The sequence below is a fragment of the Notamacropus eugenii genome, chromosome 7, assembly GCF_028372415.1.
Source record: "Notamacropus eugenii isolate mMacEug1 chromosome 7, mMacEug1.pri_v2, whole genome shotgun sequence".
Taxonomy (NCBI): domain Eukaryota; kingdom Metazoa; phylum Chordata; class Mammalia; order Diprotodontia; family Macropodidae; genus Notamacropus; species Notamacropus eugenii.
This window is the reverse complement of record NC_092878.1, coordinates 17,916,982-17,932,090: the sequence shown is the minus strand read 5'-3', so window position 1 is coordinate 17,932,090 and position 15,109 is coordinate 17,916,982. Positions and strand designations below refer to the sequence as shown.

Here is a 15,109-nt window from a genome sequence, read left to right as displayed (position 1 = left end):
GAGAAGAGGGGTAGGCCTAGGGAGCTAAAGTGAGGAAACTCTAGGACACTTTCATGTCTCTTCCTCTAGGTTTCATACCTGGATGTGGTCAGCATTGGGACAGGACAGGCCAGAAGACCTCAGGACTGAATTTGGTTAGGTAGGAGCAAGCTGACAGATAATATGAGAGCTAGTCAAGCATTTTTTCATTTGTAAAATGTAAGGGTTGAACTTAATGGCTTCTAAGGTCCTTTACAGTTCTAGATCTATGATCTTATCAGTTGAAGCCAAAGGGCTGATTAATATTAGAAGGTAAAAGTAAGTGTCGACAATTCAGACGACTGCAGTTGTACAAGTTGTATAAAGATGGGGAATCCCCAGCAAGTGCCTATTCTGAGTACAGGTAGGCAAGCAAAGACCAAAAAGCAAAGGTGAACAATTAAATCACCAGAAACAACATGTGAATAGGGTGGTGACCTTTGATCAAAGACTGTTTCATGATCTGGTTTTATGCTTCATGTGGAGCATGGCAGTTGGGGGCTCATAGCTATAGTCCCTCTTTAAGAGACAGAGCCCTGAAAGTACCAGTGGATACTTACCTGCTGCAGCAGAAGCAGAGTGCTAGGTCTTCTCAAGTAGTTCATATACCAGAGGAGATCAGGGGCCAATATTAGCCTGATTTTTAAAATGTAAGGAGCAGCTCAGAGCCATGTAACCTTTTGTTCTATATTTAAATATTTCAGAATGTTGTTGTTCTGATAGAGTGAAATCTAACATTTGACCACATGTTATAGTAAAAAGAGTGTTGGACTTAAAATTAAGAAAAATCTAGGTTTAAATCCTCACTCAGACTTACTAATTGTGCAACCTTGTCAGTCATTCTCTGAACTCAGTTTCTCCAGCTTTTAAAATGAGAGTAATACTTTTGCTACTTTTTTAAGTTATTTTTTTTGAGAAAAGTACTTTGATAATCTTAAAGCACCTTATAAATGGTAGTTGCTCATATCTATCTTTTTCGTCATACAATTGCCAACAAGTGTGCTAAAGATGTGAAATGGTAAAGAGTGGGAAGGGAGGGTGGGAAGTGGGGAGAGAATCTCCTTTTCTAAAAGAAAGGAGTGTTTTGAAATTAAATGAATAGAGAACTTTACTTCTTCACATACATTCCCACCCTTTCTTAGGTAAATATCTTTTTGAACCAGAGAGGATTGGTTTCTTTTAGACCATGGGTTGATCATCTGTTATGTTCCCAGGTGTGTGGATATCTTGGAACTCTGTGAACAGGAAGATTTGATGCGTTTCCACTATCACACACTAAAACTTTATAGTGCAGTCTGTGCCTTAGGAAACAACCGGGTGGCCTATGCTCTCTGTAGCCATGTAGAACTGTCTCAGCTCTTCTACACGATCGATAACCAGTACCTCCCTGGTCTTCTGCGCTGTGGCTTCTATGATCTACTCATAAGCATCCACCTGGCACATGCAAAGGAGAGAAAACTGATGATGAAAAATGAGTTCATCATCCCCATTACAAGCACCACTCGGAAAATTAGACTCTACCCAGATGAATCTAAGCGGCATGGGTTACCAGGGGTGGGCCTGAGCACATGCCTTAAACCAGGATTCAATTTCTCCACCCCCTGCTTCATTGTAACCAGCGAAGATCGCCAAAAACTAAGCCCCGAGATTCCTTTGGAGATTCTCAAGACCAAAGCCCTGAGTATGCTAACAGAGGCAGTGCAGTGCAGTGGAGCGCACATCCGTGACCCTGTTGGAGGGTCTGTGGAGTTCCAATTTGTACCAGTTTTGAAACTCATTGGGACCTTGCTGGTCATGGGTGTGTTTGACAATGATGATGTTCGGCAAATCCTGCTTCTCATTGATCCCACTGTTTTTGGGGAATGCACAGAACAGGAAAGCATGGAAAAGGAGGTGTCACAGGTGGAGGAGAAAGCAGTGGAGGCTGGAGAAAAGGCCACCAAGAACACCCAAGCCCCTGCTCGAGGTTTGCTTCAGACTCGATTGCCAGAATCTGTAAAGCTTCAGGTAAAGGCTAAGTGCAAAGGAAGGATTGATACAATGGGTATGAAGGGGGGGGGGGGGGGGGAGAGTGTTAGTTGCCTGAGTTTGTCTAGGATTATGGTAGTTAATTACTGAGATTGACTTAACTTTTCTCTCTGAATTTCAGCTCTGTCATCATTGTTATAAGGACCCGATGAGAAACCCAGAGAGGTTTTATATATCTATATCTTTATATCCACATCCATGTATATGTACGTGTGTATGTATACACACATGTACATGTATATATTTGTGTATGTGTACTCACACAGACAGCTCCAAAGCATGGCAGCTTAAGTTTTTAAAAATAGAATATTTCTTACTATATGCTATGGATCTCATTTTCAGGAATTCCAGTTTTTTCATATAGCATGTATGTCTCAGATGTGAACTGATTGTGGTTGCTGGATTGTATACTGTAGGACATAAGCTGGGGTCTTGTGCTCCTTGGGTGCTCAGGGGATATGATTTAACATGGATAAAGCACATAACTCAGAATAAGGGTAGTGATGAACTGAAACAGTTAGAAAGAAGAAAGAGAAGAGACCAATGGTACTTTTATTTTATAGAACTGGAACGTTTTAGGAAGAGAAGTATATATCAAAGCAGTTCTGCTACTACTGTTGTGGTAAGCCTAGAACTCAGGTAGAAGTTTTCTTAGGAATAGTGTCCTCTCTCCTTGGTGAATTCTCCTTAATGCCAGTAAGCTCCACTCCCAGTTACTCCTCAGTTAATAATTGGACAGCTTTTATTAAGTGCAGCCGCTGTGCCAGGCCTTGTGCCAGGCCCTGAACATTCAAGCACAAAGACAAAGCAGTCCCTGCTTGCAAGTCCCTTACATTCTAATGGAACAGAAAACATGTACATGTATAAATACATTTGGCACAGGTAAAGTATGTAAATAAAAGTATTGATAATGTGAATAAATACAAGTATATGCAAAGTAACTGACTATGAAGTAGTTGGAGAGGCAGGACACTGGGGCGGGGGGAAGGCTTCAGGAAATACCTCATGTAGAAATGAAAAAGAGGTAAGGTAAAAGGCCTAGGGAAAAAAAGGAATACGTCCTAGGAATGCGAGACAGCAGATACAAAGACATGGAAGTGGGAGATGGAGTGTTGTGAGAAAAGGCTAGTTTGACTGAACTGAAGATTGGAGGAGGAAAAGTAATGTCCTGGAAGTATAAGTTTGGGGTAGGTGATGCAGGGCTTTAAAAGTTAAAAAGCCATGATCCTTATTTTTCCACTAGTATGTCTTTTTTTCCAGATGTGCGAGCTTCTCAGCTATTTCTGCGACTGTGAACTGCGGCACCGAGTGGAAGCCATCGTTGCATTCGGTGACATTTATGTGTCCAAGCTCCAGGCAAACCAGAAATCCCGCTACAGTGAGCTTATGCAGGCCCTGAACATGTCGGCAGCCCTGACTGCCAGAAAGACCAGGGAGTTCCGATCTCCTCCACAAGAACAGGTGAGAGGTGACATGTAAGAGGCCCTCTGCCCAGGACCAGCAGTCTGAGAGGCAGTGGAAATGAGCTCACAGGGTTCTCCACGTAGGGTCAGGAAGACTTGGGCTCAGAATTTACACACTTCATGATCCTGGGAAATCACTTTTCTGTGTCTCAGTTTCCTCATCTTTAAAAGTGGGAATGATCACGTGTTTTTGAAGTGCCCTACAGATATTGAATGCAGTATAAATGTTAGCAGTTAGCATCCAATTTGTGCTGAACTGCAAGACCACGAGGAAGAAGAGCTGGCCTTTACATAATACATTTAACGTCTTCAGAGCATTGTAAATGTCACATCTGAGCGTCACAAGAACTTTGGGGTAGAGAGGCTATGGTTATCTCCATTTTACTAATGAAGAAATTGAAATCTAGAGAGACGGTTTCCCAGGCCATGGAGCTTATAAGTGTCTATAGCAAAATTCAAGCTTAAGTTTTCCTGACTCCAAGTCCAGCACTCTATGCCCTGTGCCACCTACCTGTTATTAGTGCTGGGACAACCTTGAGGGTCAGAGCAGGCTAACGTGCAGAAAGCATGGTTCTTTCTAAATGAGCGGGTGTCACAGTATCACCTAGGATATACAAGCCATGTATGTGGAGAAGTGACTAACCCTTACCTGTATACCCTATTTCACTCCTAACCTAATGTGGCTATTTATACCTCCTTCACGTACTTCATTGTCAAAGACTAGTTCAAAGACTGTAGCAAAATGTGTGTCTTTGTGCTTTGATTGGAGGGTCATGAGCCCGTCCTGGGACACTCACTTAAGGAGGGTGCCCCACCTGCGGCACTTCTCTGGACTTCTCCATCATCCATTCTCCTTTCTACCTTGCTCCACTTTTCAGCTTCCTTTTGTCTTCCTTATTAGGTTGTAAGATCCTTGAGGGCAGGGCTTGTCTTTTGCTTTACTCTGTATCCGAGGCTTATTTAACGTTTATTGACTGACTTACCTAAAAGCCATCCCCAACCCAATCTTGTCAAAATAAAGGAGCTACTGGACCCATTAAATGTGAAAAAGTCCTAGTGCTTACGCTAGATTTTCCCACCATCACTATGCACTCAGCCCTAGACAGTTAACAATTATCCTCTTGAAATTGAATCTTACTCTTAGAAAACGAAGGCAATGGCACAAAGGAGATCAAAGCAACTGGTGAGAATTTTCAGGTAGAAGAGGGGCCTTTTTACAAGATGACACGTTTGAGGCTGACAGGAGTTCATCCCGTTTATCAACCTGAGCTCCTCAGAATGCTTGACCCTGCCTGGATCAGGTGTTCACAGGAGATGATTGTGCTGCCAGTGAGAAAATCAGTTTTCTGTTCCTGAAATCAATCCTTTTGATCTCACTTTTAATAAATAGTCCATGAAATAGCTACTAATACATTCTGTTATGATAATTATCATGATTTTGAATTGATAGTGTAGCCACAACTTGCCTTCATTTAGTGATGACCACGGCAGCAATAATTACGTTTATATAGGGTTTTAAGGTTTACAAAACACATTTCTTATAATAATTGGATAATGTGGATTGTACAAATATTATTATCCCTTTAAAGCATGAAGAGACTTAGAAGTTTCTGATTCTATGGGTAACAAGTACATTTAAATTGAATTCAGAATTAGCCACAAATCTTTACTTTAAAAAAAAATTCACTTGAATGTTCCTACCTTTGAGAGCATGTGAAATTTTGAGATCTTGTTCTTATATTATGCACACTGTCAAAGCAAAATGATGAGGATCTTTAGATAGCTGGGGGCACACAAATGTAGCAAATGTAGCAGAAAATAAGCTATGTTCATTGCTCTCATGAAGTCTTCACAAATGCTAACAGGCTGATTTTTGACAGTACTTATGAAACTATATTCATCAGTGTCTCTGCTCTGGCCAGTGCTGACTGTGTCATGTTTTGGATGATAGTCAAACCCTAAATTAAATTTATGATGAAGTCATCTTATTAACACCTGTGTATCTTTTCCTTAATTACTCCGGGATGGAACCCGCACCACATCACTGAGTCAGGTGCGATGATCTCTACTGACTATTCACAGATCCAAGGTTAAAGATTTTTCCTTTCATTAATCCACATGTACTTTATCCCTCACCTAACCTCCAGGCTTCAGTCAGATGAGCTGTCTCTTATAGCCTTTCATCACTGTTATATAGCAGAGATCAGCAGACTTGACACTGAGTGGCCCAAGTTTTCCCAAGTCCTAGCTTTGTCATTTACTAGCTTTGTAATCTCCCTTAGTCTCATTTTCTATAAAACAGGGGTAGTTACTCTGTGTTTTGGAGAATCAAATCAGATAATGTGTCTGAAAGCACTCTGACAATAAATGACTGGAAATATAAGCTATTTTTATTTTACCATTTCTGCACCCAGTCATTTACAATCTTCAATTCGTGAAATTATCTTTCTCTTTTAGTCTACCACATCCTTGTCTGTGCCTTCATTTCAAACTTACTTCAGACACCTCTACTTAAATTCTTCCTTAATGAAGTGAAAAAGGAACTAATAGATTTCTACTGGAGATTCCTACCCAATTAGGGGTTTCATCATTTAAGAAAGGACTTGTGGCATTTAGAACAAATTAAGAAGAAAATAATGAAGGATGGGTTAGGAAATAGGTTATATAATACTGATTCTTACTTTTATAGAACTTTGCAAAGTATTTTCTTTGCAAAAAGAAATCTGTAAAATAGACAGTACAAGTAATATTCCCATTTTTAAGTAGGGAAACAGATTTTCTGAGACTGAGAGACTTGCCTATGTTTGCTCAACTGATAAGTAGATGGGGCATGATTCAAACCCAGAGATCCTTACTCAAAGTCCAGAGTTCGTTCTGCTGCACCATGTTGTTTAGGAATGGTTGAAGGAATTAGTATTCTCTAAAGATGATATGAGTACATCATCATGGTGAGCTGAAGAAGAGGAAGACATTTGGAAGCCCCGTTCCCAATGAAAACTTAGTGTTTAATGAAAAGATCAGTAGACTGAAACATGAAACCTTAGTCTCAGCTGACTCCAGTTTGTTGTATGACCTTAGGCAAGCTATTTCTCAAATTCCTCATATAAAAAATAGTTGGGTTAGCCTAGAAGGTCCAATGGTCCCTTCTGCTCTAACATCTCATGGCTCTGGATGGTTCTCCTCCTCATATCTGAGTTTCTTCGGAATAAAGAGAAGAATAGCCAAGAGTGTTAAGGTAAATGGCCTTGACAGGCAGAAGTAACCAACTGATTATTTTTTAAGAGACAACATAAGGTGAAATTGACTCATCCTTCAGTGGGAAGAATACGATTTCTTTTTGTAAGATTGTTCTCAGTGCTGTTAAGTGATAAGACAATTTCTAGGGAGTCTGCCACAGAGCAAACATCGAATTGGGTAGGGTTCTTCAGGGGTTATCTTGCTTGGAGATAGCCAAGATATATATCTCTTCCAATTGCTTTAAATTTTAGCTATTTCTGTTACTGCAACAATGGTTGTGTACAATTCTTATTAATGATATTAAGAAATATCTAGTCAATTTTAATTTTTTTCTTTTTAAAGCTTAATATGCTGCTAAATTTTCAACTTGGAGAGAATTGCCCTTGTCCAGAGGAGATCCGAGAAGAACTGTATGACTTCCACGATGATCTCCTTATTCATTGTGGTAAGCTTCCAAGAAAAAACCATTCTTCACTTCTCCCAATAATTCTGTTCCTAATTTCTTTTTTTATCTTTTTTTATTTACTATTTTCTTTTCCCCCAATTATATGTAAAAACAGTTTCCAACATTCATTTTTAAAATTGAGTTCAAAATTTCCTCCCTCTTTTCCCACACTCCTCATTGATAAAGCAATCAATTTGATATTGGTTATACATGTGTAATCAGGCAAAACAATATTTCCATATAAGTCGTGTTGTGAAAGAAAACAGACCAAAATAAAAACCCCAAAAAAATTAAAAAATAAAAAAAAGTATGCTTTGATCTGTATTCATATTCCCTCAGTTCTTTCTCTGGGGATGAATAGCATTTTTCATGATAAGTTCTTTAGAGTTATCTTGGATCATTGTATTGCTGAGAACAGCTAAGTCATTCACAGCTGATCATCTTGTAATATTGCTGTTACTGTATACAGTGTTCTCCTGGTTCTTCTCATTTCACTTTGCACCAATTCATGTAAGCCTCTCCAGGTGTTTTTGAGAGCATCTAGTTCATCATTTCTTTTGTCATGATAGTATTCTATCACAATCTTATTCCACAAATTGTTTAGCAACTCCTCAATTGATGGGCATCCCCCCAGTTTCCAATTCTTTGACACCAAAAAAGAGCTGCTATAAATAATTGGCCATAGTTCCTAATTGCTCTATGTAATGGCTGAATCAGTTTATGACTCCACCAATGGGGTTTTGGTGTCTCAATTTTTCCCACATCCCCTCCAAAATTCATTATTCTCTTTTTTTTGTCCTATTAGTTGATCTTATAGGTGTGAAGTAGTACTTCACTATGGTTTTAATTTGTATTTCTCCATTCAGTAATGATTTAAATCATTTTTTCACATGACTTTAGATACCTTTGATTACTTCATCTGAAAAATGACACCATTTTTTTTATTTTCCAATTGGGAAATGGCTCTTATTTTTATAAATTTAACTCATTTCCCTTTTTATTTGAGATACAAATCTTTATAATAGCGAAACTTGCTTCAGTTATGATTGCTAATTGTATTTCCCTTCATCCTATTTCCCCCACTTCCATTTATTCAGTTCTCTCTGTCTTTTCACTCTATCCCTTCTTAAAAGTGTTTTTCTTATTATTGCCTACACAATCTATTCTCCCTTCTTTGAGCACCACCCGCTCTCTTATCCCCTTCCTTTTCTCCTTTCCTATAGGGTAGGATAGATTTCTATATCCAAATGAATGTGTGTGCTATTACTTCTTTGAGCCAATTCCAATGAGAGTAAGGTTCTTGCATTCCCCACTACTTCTCCATCTTCCCCTTCACTGTAAAGCTCTTTCTTGTCTCTTTTATGAGAAATAATTTTTAAAATATTTAATTAATTATTTTTTAGTTTTCAACATTCACTTTTTAGATTTTGAGTTCTAATTTTTCTCCCCTTCCATCCCCTTCCCTCTTCCCAAGATGGCATACAATCTGATATAGACTCTACATGTACATTTATATTAAGCATATTCACATTAGTCATGTTGTAAAGAAGGATTAGAACCAATGGGAGGAGCCACAAGAAAGAAGAAATGAAAGAGAGAGAGACAGAGAGGGAGAGAGAGAGGGAGAGAAAGAGAGAGGGAGAGGGAGAGAGTAAATAGTCTGCTTCAATCTGCAGACTCCATCATTCTTTCTCTGGATGTGCATAGCATTTTCTGTCATGAATTATGTGAGATAATTTACCCCATTCTACCTCTCCTTTTCTCTTTCTCCTAGCACATTGCTGTTTCTTACCCCTTAATTTGTTTTTAAAAATAGCATCCCATTATATTCAACTCACACCTGTGCCCTCTGTCCATATAAATACCTTCTAGCTGCCACAATAATGAGAAAGTTCTTATGAGTTGCAAGTATCATCTTACGAAGTAGGAAAGTAAACAGTTTAATCTTAATAAGGTTAAACCCTTGAGAATTCCCTTTCCTGTTTTCCTTTTTATGCTTCCTTGAGTCTTGTGCTTGAAAGTCTAATTTTCTATTGAGCTGTGGTCTTTTCATCAGGAATGCTTGAAGATCATTCTGGTTCATTGAGTGTCAGTTTTTTCCCCTGAAGAAATTCCCCCCTTAGTTTTGTGGGGTAGGTGATTCTTGGTTGTTAATCCCAGCTTCTTTGCCCTCCAGATTATCATATTCCAGGCTCTCCAGTACTTTAATGTAGAAATTGCTAAGTCTTGCGTTATCTTGACTGTGACTCCATGATACTTGAATTGTTTCTTTCTGGCTGCTTGCAATACTTTCTTCTTAACCTGGGAGCTCTGAAATTTGGCTAGAATATTTCTGGGAGTTTTCATTTTGGGATCTCTTTCAGGAGGTGATCAGCACATTCTTTCAATTTCTATTTTGCCCTCTGGTTCTAGAATATTAGAACAGTTTTCCTTGATAATTTCTTCCTTTTTAAGGGGAGAAAGCAAGGCAGTTGGGTTTAAGTGACTTGCCCAAGATCACACAGCTGGTACTTGTCAAGTGTTTGAGGCTGGATTTGAACTCAGGTCCTTCTGACTCCAGAGCTGGTGCTGTATTCACTGTGCCTTGTGGTTGGTCCAGTGATTTCTTGAAAGATGATATCTAAGCTCTTTTTTTAGCATGGCTTTCAGGAAGTTTAATAATCTTTAAGTTATCTCTCCTGGATCTCTTTTCCAGGTCAGTTGTTTTTCTAATAAGATATTCCCCCATCACAGTCAATATCTAATTAAGCCCAAGGCCTGGGAAGGACTGCAACCATTAATTGCTGCTCAGGGCCTTGACTCACTTCCTGTAGAGTGGGACCCCAAACTGGCTAAAGCTTTTGAGACTTTGAAAACCAAACCTAATCTAGAAAAACCATTCACTCTGTATGCTGATGAAAGGAGAGGCTTTGGGAGTCTTACCCATTCCTTACCACCTGACCCCAGGCCAGATGATGTTTTTTATATACTCAAAATATGCTTTCCATATTCTACATGTCCATGGAGCAGTTTGGAAAGAAAGGGGATCTCTGACAGAAAAAAATTCCCCTATCAAATATGCCCTTTTATGTTTTGGCCTTGCCGTAGTCATCTTTAATTCTCTCCAGGAAAATTGTCTTTTATGCCAGGGAAGTTGTCTTTTCTTTATATTCCTTTTGTGCCTGTTTGGTCCTTGTTTGCCTAACCTCCTTGTCAGGTTTGTCTTTTCCAGAGGGCAAGCCATCAACTTCCAGATGACAACTCAGGCTATGTACTTCTTGAATAGCACCCATGGAGGAAGAGGCAGCTCTATGCTCCTTGCCAGCAGGAAGCAATTTCAGAAGCTGAGACCTTCACCCCTTAGCTCAAAAGAATTTGAGTCCCATTTATTTGAGGGGAGAATGATGGGGTACAGACTCTGGGAAACTCCTTGAAGTCCTCTTGAATCTTTCCACTTATTCTGGCCTTTCATACTCAAGTCTGTTACCCTTAACCTAGCCTGGCCCCCCATTGTCTGTTACCTCTGGATTGCCCTACCTGCTTCCCATCCAAGCCCTCTAATGTCTGATGCCTCCCAATTTCCTCCAGCTATTTCCCATCCTGGATTACATTACTAGTTACCCCAGTCTCATCAAGATCCTCCTTAGATCCTCCTCCCAGACTACCAGACCACCTTTAGGTCTTTCCCACAGTCTTTCTGTATATAAGTTACATCTCATCTCCATGAAGATGCTCAGATTCAATCCAGCTCTGACTCTGTCTAGCTGAGATTCTATCTGGACTACTTGTCAATACAAGCATCACAAATGCTTAGGCTCCTTAAGAGTCAACCCAATATGGTGAACCTTTAATAAACTTTTACTGTGGCTGAAAAATAATAATAATAATAAGACATTTTATATTGCCTTCTGTTTTTTCATTCTTTTGGTTTTATTGTATTGTTTCTTGATGTCTCATAGAGTCATTAGCTTCCACTTGCTCAATTCTAACTTTTAGGGAATTATTTTCTTCGAGGAACGTTTTATACCTCGTTTTCCATTTGGCCAGTTCCATTTTTAATGAGCTCTTTTCCTCAGTGAATTTTTGTGCCTCTTTTTCCATTTGGCCAATTCTACTTTTTAAGTTCTCCTCAGTGAATTTTTGTATATCTTCTTACGTTTAGCCAATTCTGCTTTTCAAGACAGTCTTCTCCTCCTTGGATTTTTGTACCTTTCTTTTTACCATTTGTCCATTTCTGTTTTTTAAGTTGCTATTCTTTTCAGTATTTTTTGTGCCTCCTTTACCAAACTGTTTACTCTTTTTTCATGATTTTTCTTGTATCACTCTTATTTCTCCTCCCAATTTATCCTCTGCCTCTCTTACTTGATTTTAAAAATCCTATTTGAGCCTTTCCACAGCCAGAGACCAATTCATATTTTTCTTGGAGGATTTGGATGTAGGAATTTTGGCTTTGCTGTCTTCTTATGAGTGTGTGTCTGTTTCTTGACTTTTCATTATTTATTAAAATGGGGCCTGCTTCCAGGGTGGAGCTCACACCACCCCAAACTTCAGGGGTTTTGTACAGCTGTTTTCCGGGATACTTCTAGGACCTGTAAATTTTTAGTTTTTCCAAGGAATCATGATCTAAGAAGTGTGTTTACTACTCTCTTGGCCTGTGCTCTGGTCTGTGAGTGACCACAAGTACTCTTTTCTGCCCTGGAATTCTAATGAGGGTCCCCACTCAATTGTGGTCCCAAACTCTGATGTTCTAGTGCTCCACCTCCCCTTGGGACTGCCCCAGGACAGCATCCTGAATCTGACTCTGGGCAAAGCATCAGAGTTATCTGCTCCCAGTGCCAGCATAGGGACCCATATAATCTCCTTCTTACCATCTGTGGGCTGAGAGCTCTGGAAGCAGCCACTGCAGCTGCTGATTCACTCACTCGCAAGGCCTGTTCCTGGTTTGCTGGGGCCTGGCCTGCACTGGTGCCACTTACACTGGACTGTGCTCCACTTTCACCCCATACAGCAGACCTTTCCTGCCAAACTTTTAGTTGTCTTTGACTGGAAAATTGTTTTACCCTGTCCTTTTGTGGGTTCAATCCAGGATGTATCTTTGGAGGAGTTAGGGGTAGAGGTCAGGTGAATTCCTGCCTTCTCTTCCATCTTGGCTCTGCCTTCCTAATTTCTTTCTTAATTTTGAGAAATCTTTAAATTATCTAAAATCAAATTTCTTATAGGGAGAAGACAAAAGTTAGTGCCCCTAGATTACTCTGACTAGAATGTCTTTCAGCCTGAAGAGGCTTTACTCATCCATGCATGGCCATATAGTAAGAACCAAAGCCACTATTTATAAAATTTAGAATTTGAAATGAAAGCCTAGGATAAGAGAAATCAATGACAGCCCTATCTTATGCATTTGGGCCTTATTGCTTAAATGTTCTAATCCTGTGAACTTGAAATGGTTATAATATCCTTTAATTTATGAAGCAGCATTGGCTCTTCTATCAAGTTGATTTCTGACCACTTAGTGATATGTTTTCACTAAATCTGTATCATGAATCTGTTCTTTCAGTATGGCACCAAGGTTTTTGATACATGAGACCTTGCTCCACAAGAGTATGTATTAGACAGAGAGCCTTAAGTTAAGGTTTCTAGATGCCTTTATGCTTCAGTAAATCATATAAAATAAATCCAGAAAGACCACAGAAAGATTAAGATTTGGTTTTGGTTGACCATCAGATGTCCCTAAAGTCAGATATTTAATGATGGGAACAGAATATGCCTTATATGTTTTTCTGCTATATGACAGTTTGGAAGTGATAACTGTTAAGTAAAGATGATGATAGTGACATTTTCAATCAATTTTTATCATTTGGTAGGTATTCCATTGGAAGAAGAGAAAGAAGAAGAGGAAGACACTTCATGGACTGGCAAACTAATGGCACTGGTACATAAAATCAAAGGGCCACCAAAGCCAGAGAAGGAACAGCCAATGGAGGAGGAAGAACCATGCCCAAGTAAGTGTCTGTGACCCAACCCTGAGGTTTCTGAAGAGAAAGCGAATGTACCTTGTAATAAAGGTTAAAAGTGAATGTGGGCTGCTCAGCCTTAGAAAAAACACTAAGTGTTGTTGGAATGGTTTAATCATAGTATTATTGGTTTATATTTTGAGTTATGCTTTTTCTTCCAAAATTATAAACTCCATTCAGATAGAATTTTTGGAAACCCAAAAGAACTTCTCTGGTGTGGTTACTTTGTGGTCCATCTGCTGTGAGAAGCAATGTAGCATTAAGGAAAGACTTGGAGTAAGGAAAAATCTGTTTGACTCCCACCTCAATCATTTACTAATTGTATGACTGTGAGCAAGTCAATTAGTCCCTTGTTTCTTCTTCTATAAAATAAGGATGATTATAATACTTAAAACTCTTACTTCATAAGATTATATGGAAAGTCAAATGTCTTTGTAAGCCTCAACATGCTAGGTAGATATCAGTTGTTTTTCCTTTCACTCAGTAACTTTATACTTTGCCTTCTTAAATGTTCTAATTATTTTTTTCTTTTTAATTATTACAGATTTTAGGCCTTTTTGTATTTTAGCTTCTTGACATGATACCAAAAACTACCTTGGTGAGGAATTAAAATAATAGGTCAAAAGAGATAGTAAAAATAGGATATAATTTCCTTTGAGTCAGCCTTTGGTGATATATGACATGAGGCCTGGAAGGCAGATCTAATAAATTAAGATGAAAAGGAGTATCTGAGCCCACAGAGGGAAATGATAATTCTCATTTATGTAACATTTTAAAGTTTGCCAAACAGTTTCTTCAAAACAATTGTATGTTGTATCTACACTTTTAACAGATGAGAACAGTGGAGCTCAGAGAGGTAGAGTTTTGCAAAAGGTCATGCAGTCAGTTAGTGGCTGAACTGTAGTTTGCACCCAGGTCCAAATGTTCTTTAGATGAACCATGTTGCTTCCTCATAGGATATCAAAAATGTGGATAAACACATATATTTCATATCAGAAGAAAATTAAGATAAGTTTCTGTAAGACAAATTCCTTTAAGATAACTTATCTTCTTTTTTAGGCTATGTTATTATTTTCAGCTTTAACTTTGCCTGTCCAGAGAGGAGGGCCTTGATTCCAAAAGGTATATGTGAAAGCATTGATAAACATTGTCAACGCTTGTCTAGATTGATTTCCCAAGCCCTCATTTTATAGATGGCTCCTATCTTGCCCCATGTTGAAACAAGATCATAATTTGTTCAATGTAATAGAAGACTTTCTCTAAATCTATCTGACCATTAAAACATCAAATATAAGATTTTCTGAACATTATATGTAATCATTGCCCAGCTTCGTACAGATTTTTCAAATTTGTCATTGGCTTGAAGTAGAAGAAAATTCATGGATTTTATAAAGCTATATTTTATTTTATTTCTTGCTCCAATCAATTTTGGTACATGGCTTCAAAAGCATCAAGTAGAGAGAAATACTGTCTATGACTGATATTCGTTTGGCTAAAAATATTTCTCTGGGATTCATAAGTCTTTTTCCCCATTAGTGACCTTTTCTCTTTATCACAAAGAGTTAACATCATTTATCAGTAAAAGCACTAAAACTTATATAAGAAGACAGGGAAGTTTTATTTTTTTCTTTTTCATAATTGAATTATTTTATTTGTTTTCAGTGTTCGACAATCACTTCCACATATCTTAGATTTTTTTCCACTCCCTCACCCTTATTCCTCACTCCCTCCCTGAGACAGCATACAATCTTATATAGGTTCTACACTTACATTCCTATTAAATGCATGTTACATAGAAGAATTAAAATGAATGGGAGAAACCATAAAACAAAACATAATACAAAAGAAAATGGTCTGTTTCTATCTGTGATCCAATTCCATAGTTCTTTCGCTGGATGTGGAAGGCATCTTACCTCAAGAGTCCATTG

The 15,109-nt window shown here is 38.5% G+C and overlaps 1 protein-coding gene across 7 annotated transcripts in view; it reads left to right on the top strand.

Moving 5' to 3' along the window:
• The window catches only part of RYR3 (ryanodine receptor 3), a 750,252-nt gene that overhangs the window by 503,032 nt on the left and 232,111 nt on the right, over positions 1–15,109 (top strand). For all 7 annotated transcript variants that reach the window (XM_072625274.1, XM_072625277.1, XM_072625272.1 and 4 more), the window contains exons 35-38: positions 1,233–2,025; positions 3,307–3,507; positions 7,089–7,191; positions 13,032–13,169. In XM_072625274.1, the coding sequence (XP_072481375.1) occupies positions 1,233–2,025; positions 3,307–3,507; positions 7,089–7,191; positions 13,032–13,169 (1,235 nt within the window). The remainder of the gene's footprint in view (positions 1–1,232; positions 2,026–3,306; positions 3,508–7,088; positions 7,192–13,031; positions 13,170–15,109) is intronic.